Raw genomic sequence first — 20,989 nt, forward strand, 5'->3', positions numbered from 1 at the left:
CGCAATGGTTCATAAAAAATGAGGCAAAGGTTTTAATCCTCTTTTTCCTTCAATAAAATGAACACTGTAGGGAGAGGTATCTTACAATGCATGAAAAGTTTAAAAAATGCACTCTACTCTAGATGTCGTCACATGTATGAGTAAGTCAAATGAGAAAAGTTAATAGTTTAATCGAATACGATTCAAACACAATAAAACAAATTGTTGGGATTGTCATGTCCTGTTGATATTTTGTGTGTGGACCATGCAATCAGAAGTTGAACAAGTTTAACTCTACCTGTATCCTGAATTTCTCCTGGGATCTACAAGAACGAAAATGTCAAATAAAAAGAAAAATCAAATGCCAGTATGATTTGGAAGGTTATAAAGTTTAAACATCAGCAAATCTGTGTATTAATAATTTATGCATTATTTTTCCGGTAATCATCCAGTGATAACTTCTATGTGGAAAAGGCTCGTCAAAACAAACACAGGAGAGAAAGAAAACATCTATTGTGTTTATGACCAGTGTTTAAGAAGGGGTGGCGAAGGGTTTGATTAGACCCAGGTCCATAGCTTTGACCAGACATTCCCGTGCGACATCGATCACATCCTGCCTTTTGGGATTGTCTTCTGCCTTGCCGATCACCGACATAATTTCCAGCAGCTCGCTCTCGATCAGTTTCTTGCCCAGGTCGCTGTCGTCCGAGTTGAGCATGTTGTACACTGTCACGAGGCCTCGGTGCTGGACCATTGGGTTGTTGTGTAGACACAATCTCTGGAGGATCTCAAGCCACTGGGCGGTCTGTTGACAAAACATTTGTTTCGTGGTAGTGCAGAAATGGTGTGACATGTACACTATGTCTCTGATGAACTAAAGACTACTTGGGATACGTACCACGAGGGTCATCTTGGTGCAGAGCTTCTTCTGAGCAGCAGTTAGCATAGCCAGGGCTCCGGCTGCGGCGATCTGCAGCTTGTCGTCATCTTCCCCACAAAGTAGTACCAGCAACTTCAGCTTATCATTTCCATCTTCCAAGTAGCGCTCTTGGACCTACAATATGAATATGTATTACTTGTACGGTAAATGTGCAAATGTCACATGTTTGTTATTATCTCCTTGTGTTCTTACAGCTTTACATGTCACCAGGTTGCACATGCATTCAGTGGCAGCTTGTCTGATCTCCTCGTGTTCTTCAAACATATAGCTCTCAATATTGGGTAGCGCGTTCTCTTTCACGATCTTTGTCCTGAAAATGTCATAATAAAAACAAAGGTAAGATATATGAAAACTAAAATCAGGTCATGTGTGCAATAATATGACATAATGGTGGTGGTTAAGGGCAATACCTTAGTTTATCACTGAAACCTGCAAAATTAGTGAGGCCTCGTAGAGCCTCGAAATTTTGGATTCCCTCTCTGTCTGTGTGAAGAAGGTTGACTAAAGGCCTCACCACCTCATACACCTGAGCGGAATGACAGAAAGGAAGACTGGTTAAGATCATGTGAAAAGACTTCACAAAGAGTTATTGTCTTAATCTCTTCCTTACTCTTTCACCGGGAAAGGCGATCTCTGGGTTTGAAATGGCTGCAATTCTGGCGAGCGCGTGACCGGCTTTTACTTTTCCAGCATCTGTCCCTTCCAGAGCCAGAGGGATCAAAGCCTGAGGGCAGAGCCAAAACCGTGTGTGTTCTTTAGTAGCATTAACACAATGCTGAATTTTCGACATTGACCAGACAAAAATTAAACTCACCTTTCCTCCGCCCTGGGCAACAATGATACCACGATCTTTGGGGTCGTCAGACAATGCCAAGAAAACTCTTAAGACAAAAGAAAAAGAAAATCTGAAATGCTGATACCTCTTTTGTTGTTAGGTAGTCATTTTCTCATGATGTTTAATGTCTTTATAGCCACACAACACCAGAGTCATATGAAATTCAAATTAGTAGCGCACCTCGCTTTCGAGTATTTTTTCGTTTCATACCTTGAGAGCATCTCCTTGGTCTGGTCTGTCAGAATGGAATTGTCTGCTTTGACCATTACAGCAAGAGCAGATGTGACTCCAGCCTTGAGAAGCCTCTTCACTCGCTTGTCAATAAAGTCCTTCTTGTCCTGTAATCAGTTGCGAGTTTGAATATAACGAGTGTGTGCAGGTATTGTGGTCCACCAGATTGTTGTACCTTGGGGTGCTGCTCAGGCACGTGCTGTTTTGAGAACTTTGCCAACTGTACCAGCTCGGGGATGATTTCTTTCTTCTCATAGGTGTTGGTGCAGTTAACCAAAGTGCAAGCCACTGCGTATATGATGGTCTTATCTTTCGACTGAAATGAAAAGAAAGCAAGTTATCGCGAGTTAACATTGTCATCTAATTTGTCATTTTTCAACCTTGGCCAGTTCAAACATGGCTTTTAATGCCTGCTCGTCCTCAACAAAGTCATCTTTGACATCGGCATCATTCGTTAGGTAAGCCAAACCCTCGATGGCCCATTTCCTTGTTTTGGCATCGATCATAGGATTGCAGAGCCACCTAGCAGAGACAACAATGACTGTGTGATCTGAATTCAACTTTAGTGGAAAAAGAAAAAAAAATTAAACTTTTAACATTCTTTACTTTCATAACTCGGATATGTGTGTAAAATCTCACTTTCTGCACTGCTTAGCTAACTTCTCTGTGGAGCCCTCAGCAAACTGTCTTAAACTGTAGTCATCACCTCCTGCAGAGCCAAGTTTGCAGAGACCCTGTGGAGGAGATGGAAATTAGTACGAATAAGTACTGGAACAAAAAATACAAAAGTAATGAATTCGTATTCATTCAATTTAATTCTCACTTATTAGTTTCAAATTTTAACATTTCTGCAGAAATTGCACAATTTCTAGTAATGGTGTTTCTCTACAGCGCTCAAGCTAGGATACACTCACCACCAGCGAGCGTATTTTAATCTTCTCATTTTTGGTCTTCTTATAGATGTCCTTAAGCAGTGACACGCCATTTGTTATGATAAAGCTAGCGCGGCTCATCTTCGTCGAGGCGTGGATGAGAGCCTCCACGGCGACCATCTGGTCCACCTCACGTTCAGAACCGCACAGCGCCACCATCATCTCCATGATGCCTTGACTTCCGACCAAGGCGTTCCCTACTTCAAAAGGACCTTGCAGCAGCCCGGAAATCACGTTGATGGCGTGAATTGTTTTGTCCATGTCGTTAGGGTCAATTTTGGATCTGTGGAAGAAGGGAGGAGATGTCAGTAGAGGCTAAAAAAAAGTCACCTTGTTGGTGTTTGAAATGATGAGAGGGATTTAATGGGCATACTTTATGTACTCATCACAAACGTCCCTGAAGTTGTTTCTCTCTGGGTCACACGTGAGGTCATCATAAACCCGGTTGAGGAGTACACTGGCAATCAGCTGTGTGTTATCAGTCAAGGGCAACTGGTCGGGCAGTTCAGAAACCTGACCGCACACCTTCAGGATCTTCTTCAGACCTGACAAAAATAAAACAATGAAAGAAATAGATGTCACGTTTTGTTTATCTCAAAGATTTCTTCTGGCTCACCGTGATCGATAGTGAAGAGGGTCCTTGAGTTGTCAGGCTCTTTTTTTCCTTTGCGAGGGACGTTCTTGCTCAGGAGGTTCAGCGCCTGGTCTCTGCCGTGGCCAGACACCTTTTTACTGCTCACCATCTCCAGCAAAGACAGGAGGATGGTCTTCAGGTCCTTGGCGGCATCTGGGAAGAAAACCAAAGATCGAGATGCCAATCCAATTGTATTAGCAGTCATCAACAACACCATCTATAGATAAAAGTTATGAATGCAATCTCACCCAAAACCAAGGACTCTTCTTTCCCATATTCTCTTTTATCCCCGCCTGTGAGGGAGTCGTTGATGCATTGGAAAAGATTGCATGTTGCCAGAGCAATCTCCTCATTGTCAAGTGCCATAATGCTGCACAATTTATCAATGCCCACCATGTGAATAATGGCCATTGCCTGTTAAGTGAAGACAATAATCTTATTTCCAAACTGTCAGCAAAGTATGCATGTGCACATGTACACTATCCATCTAATATGTAATCCTAACCCGAGCTTTATGTCCTGTGCACATTCCCGAAAGAGTACGAATAGCAGCCAGGATCATCTCTGGTTTTCCTGTCTCGATCATGTTGAGGAGCAGAGGCACGCCATTGTTCTGGAAGATTCTCTCTGCTCCTGCATCCTCTCTGGATAGTACAATCAGGTTGTTGGCAGCCTTCACATAAAAAAAATACATATACAGTACAATAAAAGTGTAATGTGATGCAATCTAAAGATAGAATCTTATGTTTATGGGTTGTATTTTTGGCTAACAGCAAAAAAAAATCCACCTTTTCCTTCTTGTCCTTTTCCATTTCTTCATCAAGTAGAATATCAAACATGTTCTGTACCCTTGAATCGGTGGAGAATGTTGTTTTGAGCTGTGAATATGAACCACAGATAGAAATTAATCTTTGATTGTGTCTGTTTGGACAATGGATGTACACACACTACTAAAAATGCACGATTCAAATAATGAACCGTTTGCAGTTATATCTTTATCTAACAGTGAGTTTACATTTCTACATGCGTATGTTCCATTGTGCTCCATTCAAATCTGACCTTTGTCTGGATTTCAGCCCCCAACCGGCGGAGAGTCTCCAGGAAAGTTTTGTTCTTGGGTTCAATGGTCGCACATCTCTGTACATCTTTAAAGGCCATGTCGAGTTTTCCAAGCTTCTCCAGAGCTTGGCAGCGCCTGTACAAGGCTTTGATATCAGCTGCATCAACATCAATAGCTGGATAAAATTAACACGGGACAAAGTTTCAATGGGTTTGGGTCATTTTTTTGGGCTGATTACTTGTTACGATTCGATACCTTTGGATGCGTCAGTGGCTGCGCCGGAATAGTTTTCCTGTTAAAACAATCACGTTGGTAAGATTGATTTGCAAATACTTTATAGCTGTTACACTTAAGGTCCTTACCTTTTTTAGATAGCAGGCAGATCTGTTTCTGTGAATAACAGCCAGCAAGTTTTTGTCCTTAGACAAATTGATTGCTTTGGTGTAACACTCGATAGCCTTGTCAATATCTCCTGCTTGGAAATGTTTGTTTCCCTCATCTTTTAACTGGATTGGATCTCCCATCTATGAGAAAAAACAACCCACCGGGGATACAATTAGATCATCAAGCATTCCATAATTCAGTTCAATAGTCAGCAATCAATTGCATATGTACGAAAATTGACCAATTTAATCTATTAATTGAATGTGTTGATTCTCACCATCGTTTGCAATCAGTGGCCTGCTGACCTGGGTCTTGGGTAGTAATGGCTAAGCACATGTTATCTCATGCACATGCTATCTGTAACTTTAAATGGCCTCCCCTCAGGCCTTTTTTGGGCACGGTGCCGTGAGCAGTGCAACAAATGCTGCTTTGCTAATGGACAGACACTCACACCTCTTGCACTCCTGTTCTGCCTTTACAACACACACGAGAGCAAACAAAACATATACAATACCCTTTATGTTGTTCCTCTTTAAAGTCAATATTTCCTCCAATTGCCGTTCTCAGAACTTCAGTCGGATGAGATTGACACCGTATATTTGTAACCGCCTCCACTGAGAGGCCCATTTATATTTGTCAACACAGTGAGGCGGGACAACTCACGGTGGCCCATTCATGAATGATGTAGGGTGGTGGGGGGAGAGACCAAGACACAAGCTCCCCTAAGAAAAAAAACCAAATCAACAAAAATGACAGGATTCTCTTAAACTTTTAAGATTACTTGTGCTGCAGAAAATAATACTGAAGGGATTTTAAAGGAAAGCAAATAATTAAATGTATATGTGACAAATTCAACCCTGCTCTCAAAAGTGGTCTCCTCCTGATAAGGTTTATTTAGGGCACAGACAGCTGAGAACTTTGTAGCAAAGCCTGATGCAAGTGTGTTGGGGTGGGGGGGTGACAGCTGGAGGACCCCCAGAGTAACCTGGTAGCTTCTAGAAAAAGAAGAATCTCGAGCCTCTGAAAGTGGAGGGGGGAGTCAGCTATGAGGGTGATAAGGGTTAATGTGTTGATATTTTTTCTGTAGTAACTTATTTAGGATGTATGTCTTTGCATTTGGGAAATTTCATTGAGTAAGATTTCAGTGTGAGCCATTGTGATAACAGTGTATTAACTTAGACATTAGCTCTGCAATTTATCCTTATTCAAAGTTGAGTTTGCAGAGATTTTAACAAGAATCATATCATAACTGGCACATTTGTGAGTAAATAATTAGTGGCCCTGAAATGTGTGTTTATTTTATAATGAAGACCCAAATATTCAGTAATTTTCTGCTTATCCTCAAGGAGTAGCTAGAGAAAACCCATGCAGGCATGGGGTGCACATGCAAACTCCTCACAGGAAGGCTGGAATCGAACCCGGCACCTCCGAACTGCGAGGCCGAATGTGCTCCAAACCCAAATATTAAACGGTTACTACTTTTGTTAAAATAATGTGTCTGGATTTTGTTCATCACATTTTTTTCATACTGCATTCTATATACCGTAAGGCTGGCATTCTAGTCCATGACATACTAGTTGTCCTTCTTCCCCTATTTTACCCCGTTTTTATTATGATTATTGTAATTGTTTTGGATATTTCTATTTGTGTTATCTGTTTTATTATTGGTTGTAATCTGAAAAAAATGACCACGTGACGGGAAATAAAATTCAATTCGACTATTAAACATTGTAAACAAGTCATGGATACAGACCAATGCTCTTTCTCGCACAAAATGAAATTAGGTCAGTTCAGAAACAGAGACGCAGTACATGATGACGGGTGGCTTTTACCGCCCCATAAACGCTAACTAGAATAAAAAAATAAAATAAAACCAGCTTGTGACGCTTGTCAAAATTCGTAACTCGCTCTGAAGAGTGTATCAAAGTGATGAAACAATCAATCACTTCACGTCATTTCACAAAGTACGCCACTTTAGAAAAATCACATCAGTCACTTAGTGCGTCGTCGTGCCGAAACTAGCGCGAGCAAACCCCGACAGCCGATTCTTTGTTTACTTCCGGTTTGTGACAGGAAGTAGATCGACGCTGCACCGGAACTGGCCTGTGAGCTGGAGCTTCTGCGGGCAGTCTCCTCGTTATTCGCCTCCTCTCTTTCCCTTCGGCTGCTTCTCCGACCTCGCTTAGGAGCTTTTTACCCGTTTATTTTTTTTATTTAGTACAGGGAATGTAGAATGGCTGTGGCGTTTGGGAAGCTTGTCGTCGGCACGTATGTGGAAATAAAGCGCAGTGATGGTAAGTCTGAGGCGAGTTGCTCTTTTCTTCGTCGCAGTGTCGAGCCCAAGTTGTTAGGGGAGCTTTGTTGCTGTGGTGCTGCTCTTTCGGGTTCTTTCTGATGAAAAACGTTCGCTGGCGAGGAAATGCCAACGTGCTTGGATGTGACATGCCCCCCCCTCCCCTCCCAAGTCTCATTCATTTGCGATTTTGATTCATTTTTCTTGATCAGCACGGCGTTCTCATTTTGATTCGTTCCATCAACACGTTAATATAAGGATATTGCACCATGTGAATATCAACCACCATATACTTGCGTTTTCAACGTGTTTTATTAAAAACACCTTTCCAACCTAACTCGGGAGCGCTTCATTGCGCAGCATTAACAGGGGATTAGCTTAATGGCTAATGCTAACGTGACCAGCTTCCTTACTGGAGATCCCAAACGGGATGTCAATGTTGTGTCAAGTATTAACCGCGCGAGTCTCCTTGAAAATGTATTTTTCCAATTCGGTTTACTTGGCTCGAGCGTTAATGGCGGATCTCGACCTTGTAAATGGCAGTTGCTATGGAAACCCAGTGCCCAAATACAACATCAAAGTCGTACTGTTTTCTTAAAATCGTGGTCCATAGATTATAATCATTTGTTTATTTACTACAGATGCCACTGGCTGAGGCTGGGCACCTACGGCGCAGAGCCCATGTTGGCCCACAAGAAGAGCATTTTATCTTTACCCCCTATGTAATTCTTAAACAGAAAAATGTCAGAGGGGCTGTTATTAAAACCCCCGAAACATTGTTGCATTATACTGGGTCTCTGTGTGTGACTTTCTGTGATTGAGATGTGGCGGAAAATATGAAGAAACAGAAAGGTTTTGTTAAAAACTAGAAATGTGTCATCAGCACTTTTAGTGGCACTGATATGTTGGCACATCTCAGTTGGCTGGTTTTGCATCCAGAATAGGGATTTTCCTCTCAGCAGGGGGGTGATGTGAGACTCGTGCAGATTCTCACCAGATTCAGGCCACCACCCCATCTGTTGCAGTCAGCATCCTTAATTCTGACACCAGCTCCTGGGCTTTTTAAAAATACATATTTCCTCTTGACAACTACAATTTAACTTCTTATAACAGCATAAAACGAAACATGTTGGTGATTCACTAGTTTCCCTCGTTCTATTGATAGACACTTAAATTGATGAGCTTTTTGTCGTAACAGAGGTGGGTACATCCCCTTCAACGACTGGGAAGTATCAGCCTGTTTTTTATATTAAAGTGGGACACAGTGGACACAATGGGTTCTTTCAGATTATCTGCTGTGACAGAACCAAGTGTGTGATGTAGCAGTGTAGCTCATGGCGGTATGAATGGAAGAAAATGTACATTTTTCTCGAGATTTTTTATATAACCCCTTCGACTTTCTCTTTTCTGACAAGACTTTTGGAGTACAATGTGTGACCAAAGGTCACCATTCTGAAAAATGTGGAAATTTATAGTATGCTTGCCCATGCGTAGTGAAGAACAGTAGTAGCTGGCGTGACCTATATTTGCATTTACATAAACACCTGCAGAGGAATTTTCTGAAGGTATCACCCCCCCATCCTAAAATCAATCTCGTGATGACCGACTTTTGAAAGAATGCCGTCAGTGGAATTACAAAGACTGCATGCCAAAGTTAATTGAAGCAGGAGCAACCGTAGTTGTGCGTGTTACATACGTAAGCGTCATGATTACGATGAGACACAGCCTAACTGACGTGTTCCATGTCAAACTCGCAGGCCGCGGGCCACATCTGGCCTGGTTCGCAATTACATCCGGTTCTCATGCGGATTTATGTGTGGTTTGGCCCGCGCAGCAAGTTGGAGCAAATAACAGCTGACTCTTTTGTTCTCAGTGAGACCTACTTTTTGTGTATCTTCCGTAACACATGTTGTACTCCGAGTGAACACTAGTACTGGTATTCGTTTGGGGGGGGAAAAAGTGGTATTAAACATCCCAACCGAGGATAGAAAACTTCAGAAATGTTTTATTTATTTTCCGTCTTTACTGAAAATCACTTTTTTGGAGCATGTTTATATTTTGAATTGAGATTCGTTTTGAAATTATATTCTGCACTGTTTTGATTCACATTTATGTTCAATAAAGGTTTAGTTTTGTACTTATTGGTTCAATAAATCTTTATTCATGCGTTGAATACACCCCCCCCCCCCCCTTTGTGTGACACCACTGGTTTAACCAGTTGAGTAACTTCTGTACTGTACAGTATAAAATCAATCATACAACAGGTACACACCTACATTAAGTCCTTTATTGTAGTTTTTAATTTGAAAGAAGATTTAGGGCGTGCTCACAATGTCTTCTATTAAGCATTCAGCCGTTTGAGATCTTATCGTGTGTCGTGTTCTCATGAATGCAGCATTCCTGCAACTGTGGTTTATTCCTAGGCCAGTTTTTTTCAATGGTGAAAAGTCATGGTTATGAAAAAATGGCAAGAGGACAACTCCCATTAATTATAACATGTCCAATCTGTCTAAAAATAGCAATAAAATATCATATTGGGAGTCTTTGTCACATTTGGTTGTTTCTTGTTTAAAACAGTGTTTAAAAAAATCTTTCAACTTCTGCAAATTGGTGCCATCTTTCTGACGTTTTTATCCGTAACGCTTGGGCAGGACGCATACACGAGGCGATGGTGACGTCCCTGAACGAGGACAACGAGAGCGTCACGGTGGAGTGGATAGAGCACGGAGACACAAAAGGGAAAGAGGTAAACCACCATTCATTACTGCTCAAGGCTCCAGCAGCGACATAGGCCCTGGTTTCTAAAGCTCTGAATATTTCATTAAAGGATGTCAAGAGTGTTGATGATTACGCAACTAAACCGCATGAACTAAATCCAGAAAGAGACACTTATTGTCGAGCCAAGGTTGGCTTTCGAAGCCTCGGCGTAATTGACTCGTAATTGTCCTCTGTTCTGTTACCGGGCAGATTGATTTGGAGAGTATATTTACACTTAACCCAGATGTGGGTCCAGACGAAGAGATTGTCCCAAGTCCAGAGACTCCTCCTCCGATAACCGGTGTGAAGGTCAATAAAATAGCAAAGGTGAGTTTCCGTGCTGGTCTTACTTTGCTCTGCATATTGATTTATATAAAAACATTGAAGACAGCTTAATGGCACAACGTACTCTTTGTCCCAGTGATTACAGTCGAGTCCTACTTTGAATGGATTTGAATTATTAATATGTCTGATTACCAGAATGTATTTATCATCTTGGGTTATACACAGCTTTAATTAAACATCAGAGCAAAGTCATGGGCATCTCATGATCACGTAAACGTACACTACATCTTGCTTCACTGTCTGATTTGAACAAAAGATGCACAGCTTGACAAAGCATTTAGTTAAACTGACAGTCACTAACACCAACGTGATTAAAAGAGGCCTGTGCTCTCTAATCAGCACTAATCTTGTCTCACTGGTTGTAACTACAGTTGACTAGCTTTGTAATTAGGGTAGTAAACGAGGAATACAGAAGAGGATACAAATAGTTTAGATTAGACAAACAATGTGATAGCTCACTGATGAGGGTTGCTTTCGTTTTGCAGAATCGTGGGACGATAGCACCTTCGAAGATTGACACTCCATCCAGGGACAGTAGAGGTTTGTTTCAGACGGGGGAAAAACTGCCAAGACAAATTCAACAGTTATTTTGTAGTTGGAGTTGATAATGTGAGTTTCATATTTTGCTATTCTCAAATAAAGTTAATGATATGATGGGGGCACTAATAACTACATATTGGTGAGACCTTCTGCAATCTAAACCAAAAGAATTGAGAAAAACAGCACTATTAATATTCGAGTAGGTTAGATAGCCATCAAACATCTGCAAGAACCTCCTTTTTTTTTTAAATCAGGGAATCTACAACATGTGCAATAGGGTTGCAGATTGAAAAGAAAAAAAAAAACTTTTCCAATACATTAGTATAATTGTTGTCAAATGTTTGAGTCCCAAAAAAAAAAATATACTAGCAAAAAACAAATAGCGGTATCCTTTGTTGGCTGAACAGTTTTGTATGTTTGATTTTTCTTTTTGTCGGTTTGCAGTAATTCCGACTCAGGCCCGACTCCATCCGTCTCAACATGCTGAGTCAGCAGTGGTCCCTCTATCGCAGCAGGTGCAGCCCCCCCAGGCTCCCACACAGCAGCAGCTGCAGAATGGTAACGTTCACGTTCTCACCTTACCGTTCACTACCATGTATGGCTTTTCAGGCAGCTTACTTTGTTCGAAACACCTGCACGTTTACCCCGACCGGTGTTTTTGTTGTCGAAAAGTAAGCCCCATGGTGCACTTTGAATATGTTATCTTTGTTGACCACGTTTATTCCAGAATCTTTACACCCGCCGCTAACCAGAAAGGAGATTGGACAACTTTGTATGTATCACCTATTTATTGCCCTCAGTGCCTTTTGGTTGTTGTATGATAGTTCCCAATAGAAGTTGACCGTTTGGAGCCGTGTGTTGGTGATGTAGCTCAGATACAAATCAACCTTGCAGGGAGGAATTGTGGCCACACAGTTTAAAAAGCATTTTGCTTCTTCATTGATCCATCTTTTTGCCTCTAGCACAGAATCTTCTGGGCACATGAAGCAAACAGATATTTTTTTCTGCAGCTTGGTGTTCATCTTTTCGGAAAGCTCCCTTTTCCGCCACCTACTGCCTCAGTGACAGCCTCTGATTATGGTGCCGCTTCCCCGATTGACTTCTTTGTCTTGGTGCTGACCTGGCTCATTAATTCCTCCTAGATTAGAGGGAGATTATTCATCCCTCTGATCTGGTAGTCTCTCTTCTTTGGAACTGGAGATAGCAGGAGGCCAGGCCTACGTTATTACAGTGCTTTCTTTGGAGGGGCAAGGTGTGCTTTGCAGCAGAACCGGGGCCATCGCTTTCATTTTACCTCTTCAAATTGTCAGGTTTAAATTACTAGTTTATTCATTTGTAACCTTAATCACACTAAGTACAGCAAGTAGAGTCAGATGAGCTGAATTTTGAGGAAAAGTGTAGAGTGAGATGGCCTGAAACACAGATGGAGGTTTTAACATCGCCTAATTACGCAGCAATCGAAAATCATCGCTTTGTGCTCTCCGTCATATTGGAACAGACTGTTGACAGTTGGAAACAGAAAATGTCATCCAACAAGACCAGCCTGTGAGGAGGGACTGTTTGGTCCGTTTCGTGTACAGCACACATATTTCAATGCAAAGGAGCAAGGTGGCCATCTTGAATACATGAAAACATGAATGCATACACCGAGCAAAGAGGAAGTGGCAAATTTTGACTGAGGGCGGTGCTAAGAGAGCGCTGCTTGACCAATATTACTATTGTCACGAGAAACCTAAAGGTTTTCGTTCCTCTCTTGGCAGCTCGTAGGAAGTCAAACTGTGTGAAGGAGGTGGAGAAACTGCAGGAGAAAAGGGAGAAGCGTCGGCTTCAGCAGCAGGAGCTGCGGGAAAAGAGGGCTCAGGTATACGGATGGCGACAAAGTCATGTCAACAATCACGTAAGGTACGACCTCATCTTGTCTCTCCAAATCTTCTCGCAGGAGGTGGACACCACCATTCCTAATTATGAGATCATGTGCATGATTCGAGATTTCCGTGCAAGTCTAGACTACCGACCTCTGACCTCAGCCGATCTGGTGAGGAGAAAGCATTACTTCTTGACTTAATGTAGAGTACTTGACCCCCCCCCCCCTCCCCCACTCATCAACGTAACATTTTAACATTGCGGCACTCAGATCGAAGAACATCGAATATGCGTATGTGTGAGGAAACGTCCGCTGAATAGAAAAGGTGCGTTGATTCAAATCTTAGCTGCTGTGTTGATTGGGTGACTAATTCTTGGTTTCTGTTTCAGAGCTCACCATGAAGGATTTGGATGTGATAACCGTCCCCAGTAAGGACGTGGTGATGGTCCACGAACCTAAACAGAAGGTAGACCTGACTCGCTTCCTGGAGAACCAAACCTTCCGCTTCGACTACGCCTTTGACGATGCCACCGCCAATGAGATGGTTTACAGGTTGGTTGAGTTTCTTTGCCGCTGCTTGTCCTGCGTCTAAATTTCAATTGATGAAAATTATTATGAAGCGGCTGTATGATGTTCTCTTCTCTGAAGGTTCACTGCCAGACCGTTAGTGGAGACCATCTTTGAGAGGGGCATGGCCACGTGCTTTGCCTATGGGCAAACAGGAAGTGGTAAAACTCATGTGAGTAGCTTTTCACGGAGATGGCAAGTTCAAATATAAATCCTTTTTTTTTTTTTTTTTTTTAAATCCTAAAACTTTTATATTTTAGACAATGGGTGGCGATTTTTCTGGGAAGAACCAAGACTGCTCTAAAGGAATTTATGCATTGGCTGGTAAGACAAAGGCCACGGGTTAACGTTTAAAAAGCATCTACAGGTACTTTGGCTTTCAACAAAAGTTTTTATGTCCAGCCCGGGATGTATTTCTCATGTTGAAGAAACCCAATTACAAGAAATTAGAGCTACAAGTGTATGCAACCTTTTTTGAAATCTACAGTGGAAAGGTGAGGATAAAACAACGTTGGTTTGTCTTTTTTCTTTTTTTTTTTTTTGAGCTCATCACTGTCGACTCCACTGTGTATGTTTTGTAAGGTGTTTGACCTCCTGAATCGCAAAACTAAACTGAGGGTACTGGAAGACCGAAAACAGCAAGTGCAGGTTGTGGGGCTTCAGGAGAAGGAGGTCAAGTGCACAGATGATGTCCTGAAACTCATAGAAGTGGGCAACAGCTGCAGGTACGCAAGTTGAAACCGTTCGTTGGTTCGTGTGATAGACTTCATCAAACCCACGTACATAATCGTTTTCTTCTTTCCCCAGGACATCGGGGCAGACATCAGCCAACGCCCACTCGTCTCGCAGCCACGCCGTGTTCCAGATCATTCTTCGGAGGAAGGGCAAGCTTCACGGCAAGTTCTCCCTCATCGACCTGGCCGGGAACGAGAGGGGCGCCGATACTTCAAGTTCTGACCGCCAGACTCGCCTGGAGGGTGCCGAGATCAACAAAAGCCTGCTGGCCCTCAAGGTTTGCGCAAAGTCAAATGAGCGTCTTGTCTGTATGTATGGTTACAACATAAAATAATCTTTGTTCCCTCCATCGTCTTACAGGAGTGCATCAGGGCTCTTGGCCGCAACAAGCCACACACTCCATTCCGAGCTAGTAAACTCACCCAGGTCCTGCGGGACTCCTTCATTGGTGAAAATTCCCGTACGTGCATGGTGAGTCCATTAGCTCTGCATCCAGATGGCTCCATGTATCCCTCGCACAGTCTGTATCTGACTTTTTTTTGTCTTTGTTTGGGCAGATTGCAACAATCTCTCCTGGTATGACATCCTGCGAGAATACACTCAACACGCTCCGCTACGCCAACAGGTGCTCATCTTCACCTTCCACAGTTTAATTGTTGTCCTATAAGGCCACATCCCTTGTTGCCTTAACAAAGATGGTCGCTGAGCTTTACTCGTGATGCGGGTGAAAGTGCTTCCTAATTCTTGGCGGTTCTTGTCTGACTCTTTCCCTTTATTCTTCTTGCCTCTCCCTTTCCCACGCTGCCCCTCTATGCCCTGGCGTAGAGTAAAGGAGTTTGGGATTAGTCCGTCAGACATCCCCTTCTCTCAGGGTGGTCAGGGGAGTCGCACTGAGCACTCTCCCACCAATACCTTTGAGTACGATGACTTTGCTGCTACTCCCCCCGGCAGGTCAAGCGCTTGCACCGCACTACACAAACACAAGCGCATGAGCTTTTGTCAGGTATGCACGAGGTAGCACAATGAGATCAAATACGAGTTGGATCAAAAAATCCGTACCGTAGTTTGTCACTTAGGGGCGGCATGAAAGCTAAATTAATTTTTAAAATGCCTCGCTCGCTTCCTTAGACAATCAAGTAAACAAAATTAAGAGCATGCCTGCGCAGCAGTATGTAGTTTGGCAGTTAAATAAAGTAAAGCTGACATAATATAGTGCAGCTTTGAGTGGTGCACCTCAGTCTTCCTCCCAATCAACTCAATGCATACACTGCCTGCTTCATTCTCACCACCATAAATTGGCTCATGAAAACGTCTTCCTCTTGTATTTGTGCCTCTCATCAAATCAATGTTTGATTGATTTAGTGTAAAATAGAATTAAAAAAAGAAATCCAATGAAAGTTTTATGACTACTCACTACAGAGCTGCAGGGCTTGTATTGGATCCCATTGTGCAAGAGTACCTAATGCAGTGGCCACTTAGTGTGTTACAGACACGATTTATATTCCGTTTCGGCAGCAACCCTTTACTGCTGGACACATCTTTCAGCCTTTTTCCACTTTCATCTGCACGTGACTCAATTTTATTCATTGTCTGACTTTTTTTTGCCTGCAATGGCAACATTTTCTTTTCATTCTCCTTTACGTTATCATTCTTACATCTTTGAGTGGACGTATGACCAACGTTGGCCTTACATAAGAACCTCGTAAGTTTGGTGCGAATTTCTGTCACAAATAGTGAAAATGTATAGATGAGTGACTGAGGGAGAAGCTCCCAGCAAGATAATTGACTTTTGCACAAGCCACTCCTCTCCATGCATGACATCACTGCTCCTACGATGTCGCCATCCTGTCCCCATCAAACAACCACCAGCATTTCTCTAAGTGGGACTGCTCAGTAAATATGATCAATACTGATGAGATCAATGTTCCTTTGGTGTTCAGGGTGAAGGAACTTACCGTGGACCACAACCAGGTGATGGAGGGAGGCCGTGCCAACATCCACACAGTCAACCAGCTGGACTTTATAGACGAGGAATGGCAGAACAGTTCGCCGCAGAGAGATGACCTCAAGCTGCTCTGTGAGCAGAACGTAAGTCGTGTGCAGTTCGCGCTTCACATTTACCTCTGATTACCAACCAAGGCGCCATAAAGATTAGCACCTAATTTACTTTAACTTAATTCGTTGGTTAGATATTTATCTTAGTTCATCTATCAATCAAATTAAATAATCAACCAAGATACTATTAAAAAAGGTTTCAGGATGATCCAAATGAAGCTCATCAGTCTGAGTATGTTTTGCCATGTCTCCCAGGAGGAGGAAGTGTCTCCTCAGCTCTTCTCCTTCCACGAGGCTGTCTCTCAGTTGGTGGAAATGGAGGAGCAGGTCCTTGAGGACCACCGGGCTGTTTTTCAGGTTAGACCATTGAAGAAATTTGAAGTACTTTTAAATTGCTTCATTTTATGATAGAAATAAATAATTTTTTCCCCCTATTCTCAGGAGTCCATCAGGTGGCTGGAGGACGAGAAGGACCTCTTGAAGATGACAGAAGAGGTGGATTACGATGTAGAATCATATGCCACTCAGCTGGAGAAGATCCTGGACCAGAAGATAGACATCCTCACTGAGCTCCGAGGTTTGACTGAAGCAGATTCACATCCAAGCTGTTTCCATCATATCTCTTCACACCGATCTCTTATTCTCCTTTGTTTCATCTAGATAAAGTGAAATCATTCCGCTGTGCTCTTCAAGAGGAGGAGAAGGCCAGCAAGCAGATCAACCCTAAGAGGCCACGTGCTCTTTAGTGAGACTGAAGAGGTGGAAAGAGAACCACTAGACGGATGTTTGTCTGTCGAAGCACAAACAAAAGGACTGGCCTTCCCAACAGGCTTAAACATTTGCAACTGTTATGATGACTCTTCATAGAAATTGACTGTGTTGCTATGGTTATTTAGGAAGAACACATGGGAAAGGAAATAGTTCATTTCGTTTTTTCATGGAGAATGTTTAGTTGTTTAACTATTCTCCTTAAATTATTTTCTTTAATACTTGTTTGTACTTTTCGAACTGTTTTTTGACATGGTTTGTCACACAAAACCAGCGTTTGATTTACGGTTGCCCCGGCTAACGTGTACAGTCTGCATGTGCACTAATGTTATGGCATCATTGTTTTTGTCACTATATAGTCACGTCTGAAATGCAGTCTCCATAATTCCACTTCATGAGGAAGAAGCAGCAGTGTCGCTCACTTTGATTTGTGCCATTAGTTTCTAAACTTAGTCAGCATTTTTTCCATCCCTGTTACAATTTGTTCTAAAAACAACTGGAAAGGAAAAACAACAATAAATGTGAATAGTGAAAAACACTAAAGTTGAGTTTTGTGGCATAGTGGAAAGGAAGGCCCCAAGGAGCTTCAGGGAGCTAGCTAGCTAAGCCAGATTGTGGCAGCGTTTCTACTTTCAGAACCTGGATTTGATACCTCTAATCTTTACAACCAAGTCCATTATGCTCTGTGACATTAGAATCTCAATATGAGTTCTTGACGTATCTTTTATTTACAATAAGACATTTCTAAAAGGGCTCTAGATGAAAGAAATACTTTAGTCTTTGACTTGTGGAATACCAATCACTGGTGTCTCTTCCTGGCTGTGTGCCTTTAGGAAAAGTGGATCCCTGCTGCATTGAACGCATGAAGCAATCTGAGGAGTAGAAATATGTGCAATGGGTAAGAAATCTATTCATGGATTAAACTCAGTGAAAGAATGCTCTTGGATGTACAGGGGATCCTCAGTTTACGACGTCAATTCATTCCTACGTGGCGATGTAAAGGAATAAAATGAAACAGTAATAAACGAAAGAAAACAATTCCTTACCTTTATTCCTGTGGTTGGCTTGCACACTGGAAGGAGCATTGCAAGAGAGACGACCCAACAGTCCAAAAGAGCGTATTTTAGGACGCCTTTACGGTGCTTACGACCCAAAACCGCTTAGGTCGAAAAAAAGGCTTTAAATATATTAGACGTGTGTCGTAAACACAAAACAGCATAACTCGAGGATGTCGTAAACCGAGGACCCCTTATGTAATTAAAATAGTTGTCGCTCCTATTTCCTGAGCGATGTCATTTTAACATGATTGTCAGACAGTAGCTCAGATTTGCAGGAATGCCATTTAGCAGATTATCTGAAATATTAAAATGAGGGAGTATTCAACTTACACCATGAAGTCATCTATGTCCATGGACCTTGCTCTCTTGTCACTGAAATTAGCCTCTTGTAAGATGCTTTCTACTTTTTTGCTGATGCTAAAGTTTGCTGGCACCTCCTGTCAAAACGAAGCGTGCAATGTGTCGTCATTGCAGCCAGCGTGTCACAAAAGTATAAAAACATGTTGGTGTTTCAATTTCATTAAACTCACCACATTGGACACAGAGCAGTGGATTCTATAGTTCTTCTCCAGGAGCTGCTCCACTGCAGTCGACCTGGACATTCATTCCAGAATTCAATGTGACTTGATCCACTTTACACAACATTGTGTGCAATCCTCTTTACTGTACACTGAGCAAAAATCTACATCCAGCATTTTTGTTTACTTGGTAGTTTTGCAATGTAAAACCATACTCACTTGAATGCAGCGTTGAGGGTTTTATTCTTTCTTACGAAGGCTATTCTGACCAGGCCATCCCACTCCTGAACAGAAGCCATGCATTGTTAAAATATCCACTTTTGTCTCGTAAAACACAGGTGTCAAACTCAAGGCCCAGATCCGGCCCACCATATCATTTTATGTGGCCCGTGAAAGCAAACCATATCTGTGAACTTCCATGACCCTTGCTAAAATCTGTACCAAAATGTTTGTCATGTGTAATAAATAACATTTTGCAAGAATTATGGGGTTTTTTTTTCACTTTTTACAGCAACTATCTTTCCAAGCTGGTAATTATCATTTTTGTGTAATATATGCTAATATGATGAGACGATGAAACGTTTATTTGGTTTCACTGTAATAACGGCCCTCTGAGGGAAACCGAATCTACAAAATGTCCCGAGACAGAAACAAGTTTGACACCCATGTTGTAAGAGTTCCAAAACAAAACTTGACCTGGAAGTTGACTGGAGGAGGAGGATTTTTGGGCTCTATCCTCACAACACTGGACTCAACTTTTGGAGGAGGACGGAAATTATTCTTCCCAACCTGTTTGGGGAAAAATAAAATCAACAACAGTTTCTTCTTGGTCAAATATTGACTAGAATTGCACATACTTTCATGAGATGGTCCACACGAGCCAGAAGCTGAGTGTTGATGGACAGCCTGCAGTAGAGTTTATCTCCAGGTGGGGCCACCAGACGCATGGCGAACTCTCTTTGGAACATTAACACGGCACACCTGAAAAAGACACACACACACATGAGCTGCAAAACGTGACTAGAAAGTACTTGAAAATGAGGTTTTATACCTGAAGAAAGGTCGGTGAAGCAACAGTTTGAAGACAAACGGCGATGAAATCTGTCAGTTAAAAAAATAAACATGTTTATTGGAGAAGGTAGTTAGAATTGATGCAAGAAAAATGTTTACCTGGTACGGTAAATTGGCCACACACACGTCAAAGAAGGGCAGGTCTGTTTTCAAAACATCCCCAACTAAAATCTGAAGTTTAGCTTGCATGGGTCTGTCGGAGGACGTGACATTTTTATTACACCACACGTTGACTTTTTGAGGATTTACAGCTAATCAATGACTCACGTGCATTGTACTCGTTTCTGCAGTTCCGCCACCAATCTGCAATCCAACTCACACGCCACCACCTGCAACACACCAAAGTCTTGTGCTTATTTGTTCAATCCAACTTCAGGACTAAACAGCAATGCACAATTTGTAGAAGCTTTGAGTTCAAATCAATCTTTCTTACCTTCTTCGCTTTTTCTAGTAGTTTCACCGTCATGTTACCAGTTCCGGGTCCCACCTCCAAAACCACATCTGTTGGCCTAAGTGCAGCCTGAAAATGAGGAGGGACACTCATTTCATGGATTTTAATGCATTAAATTACACGAGTCTGGATTTTTTTCTCTTTAGCTTTATTATTACCAGATCAAGCCACATTAGTCATGAATTAATTAATGCGCATGTTCATCAGAGCATTCCCTCAAAGGTAAGTTGTCAAAGAAATCCGGCAGATTTCACTCTTCAAAGTTTAGGGCAGTCGTGTTGAAGTGATTCATTGAAATTGCCATCAGGCTAACCTTCTCAATGACGCTGTTAACAACAAGAGGATTCTTCAAGATGTGCTGACCAATTCCTGTGTTGAACATAATACCTGCAACACACAAATTAACCATTATTCTGTTGTTTCATGACAGTGATTCTCAAAAGGAGGATTAAACATTTTTTTAACACATCACAAGAAGACGTGATTGGTTAATATTAATATTTTATGAATTGTCTTATCGTTTCACAAGATCACTTTTTTCATACGCTTTCGTGACGTACTCCGAAATTTGTTTGCGACATGACAGTTCATTAAAATTGTGTTCTTCTTTATCACGCGCATGATCCCTACGAGGATTGCTGAAGTTTGCTTAAAATCAGTCATGTTAATCAATTTGCAAGCCCATGATTATCCACTTCGTATTGTTACTAGCATTAGGAAATATGCTAGCGCTAACTTCTCCCGTAAGGAAACCGTACCTTGGTTTTTAACCTCTTGATGCTGCCTGCTTTTCTTCTCCGCTTTAACCTTCGGCATTTTGCTAAATTTGTGGCTTAACACTACAGAAACGGACAAAAGTGGTCAATATCTCCAAGTGATGTGGTAAACACGTGTGACGAGCCTACGCTCTTCTTCTCTAGCTAAAGCTCCAATCTTGTAAGACATAGGTCGCCCCCTTGTGGCCTCTCTCGG

General features: G+C 42.0%; 3 protein-coding genes across 6 annotated transcripts; 1 reads left to right on the forward strand and 2 right to left on the reverse strand.

The window, feature by feature from the left end:
- Positions 1–153: 153 nt before the first annotated feature.
- Positions 154–5,709, reverse strand: unc45b (unc-45 myosin chaperone B). 2 transcript variants are annotated; one of them, XM_037259924.1, is made up of 20 exons: positions 5,510–5,709; positions 4,974–5,135; positions 4,867–4,903; positions 4,611–4,786; positions 4,340–4,429; positions 4,057–4,224; positions 3,800–3,965; positions 3,534–3,704; positions 3,291–3,462; positions 2,900–3,200; positions 2,625–2,719; positions 2,366–2,507; positions 2,161–2,301; positions 1,965–2,092; positions 1,734–1,800; positions 1,530–1,643; positions 1,330–1,445; positions 1,112–1,229; positions 878–1,033; positions 154–784 (listed from the first exon to the last, which is right to left on the reverse strand). In XM_037259924.1, exons 2-20 carry the CDS (start codon positions 5,133–5,135, stop codon positions 512–514), a joined length of 2,793 nt encoding a protein of 930 aa, XP_037115819.1. In that variant the 5' UTR covers positions 5,510–5,709; the 3' UTR covers positions 154–511. The 2 variants fall into 2 exon arrangements, with proteins under 2 accessions (XP_037115819.1, XP_037115818.1); XM_037259923.1 differs by lacking the exon at positions 5,510–5,709 and adding an exon at positions 5,273–5,450.
- Positions 5,710–7,075: 1,366 nt separating this feature from the next.
- LOC119127783 (kinesin-like protein KIF2A) lies at positions 7,076–18,974 on the forward strand. 3 transcript variants are annotated; one of them, XM_037259926.1, is made up of 22 exons: positions 7,076–7,289; positions 9,940–10,034; positions 10,256–10,372; positions 10,876–10,930; positions 11,375–11,488; positions 11,658–11,702; positions 12,691–12,791; positions 12,870–12,965; positions 13,065–13,119; positions 13,184–13,346; positions 13,443–13,533; positions 13,622–13,685; positions 13,764–13,855; positions 13,944–14,086; positions 14,169–14,373; positions 14,457–14,567; positions 14,654–14,721; positions 14,922–15,047; positions 16,037–16,184; positions 16,407–16,508; positions 16,593–16,728; positions 16,812–18,974. In XM_037259926.1, exons 1-22 carry the CDS (start codon positions 7,229–7,231, stop codon positions 16,895–16,897), a joined length of 2,274 nt encoding a protein of 757 aa, XP_037115821.1. In that variant the 5' UTR covers positions 7,076–7,228; the 3' UTR covers positions 16,898–18,974. The 3 variants fall into 3 exon arrangements, with proteins under 3 accessions (XP_037115821.1, XP_037115822.1, XP_037115823.1); XM_037259927.1 differs by lacking the exon at positions 11,658–11,702; XM_037259928.1 differs by lacking the exon at positions 14,922–15,047 and having other exon boundaries at positions 7,077–7,289.
- dimt1l (DIM1 dimethyladenosine transferase 1-like (S. cerevisiae)) lies at positions 17,625–20,941 on the reverse strand. Its single transcript, XM_037259971.1, has 12 exons — positions 20,776–20,941; positions 20,331–20,404; positions 20,000–20,086; positions 19,834–19,895; positions 19,666–19,759; positions 19,547–19,596; positions 19,353–19,476; positions 19,192–19,284; positions 18,715–18,779; positions 18,508–18,571; positions 18,308–18,414; positions 17,625–17,791 (listed from the first exon to the last, which is right to left on the reverse strand). Exons 1-12 carry the CDS (start codon positions 20,831–20,833, stop codon positions 17,749–17,751), a joined length of 921 nt encoding a protein of 306 aa, XP_037115866.1. The 5' UTR covers positions 20,834–20,941; the 3' UTR covers positions 17,625–17,748.
- Positions 20,942–20,989: the final 48 nt, after the last annotated feature.

This window comes from Syngnathus acus, chromosome 9, assembly GCF_901709675.1.
Source record: "Syngnathus acus chromosome 9, fSynAcu1.2, whole genome shotgun sequence".
In the NCBI taxonomy this organism is placed as follows: domain Eukaryota; kingdom Metazoa; phylum Chordata; class Actinopteri; order Syngnathiformes; family Syngnathidae; genus Syngnathus; species Syngnathus acus.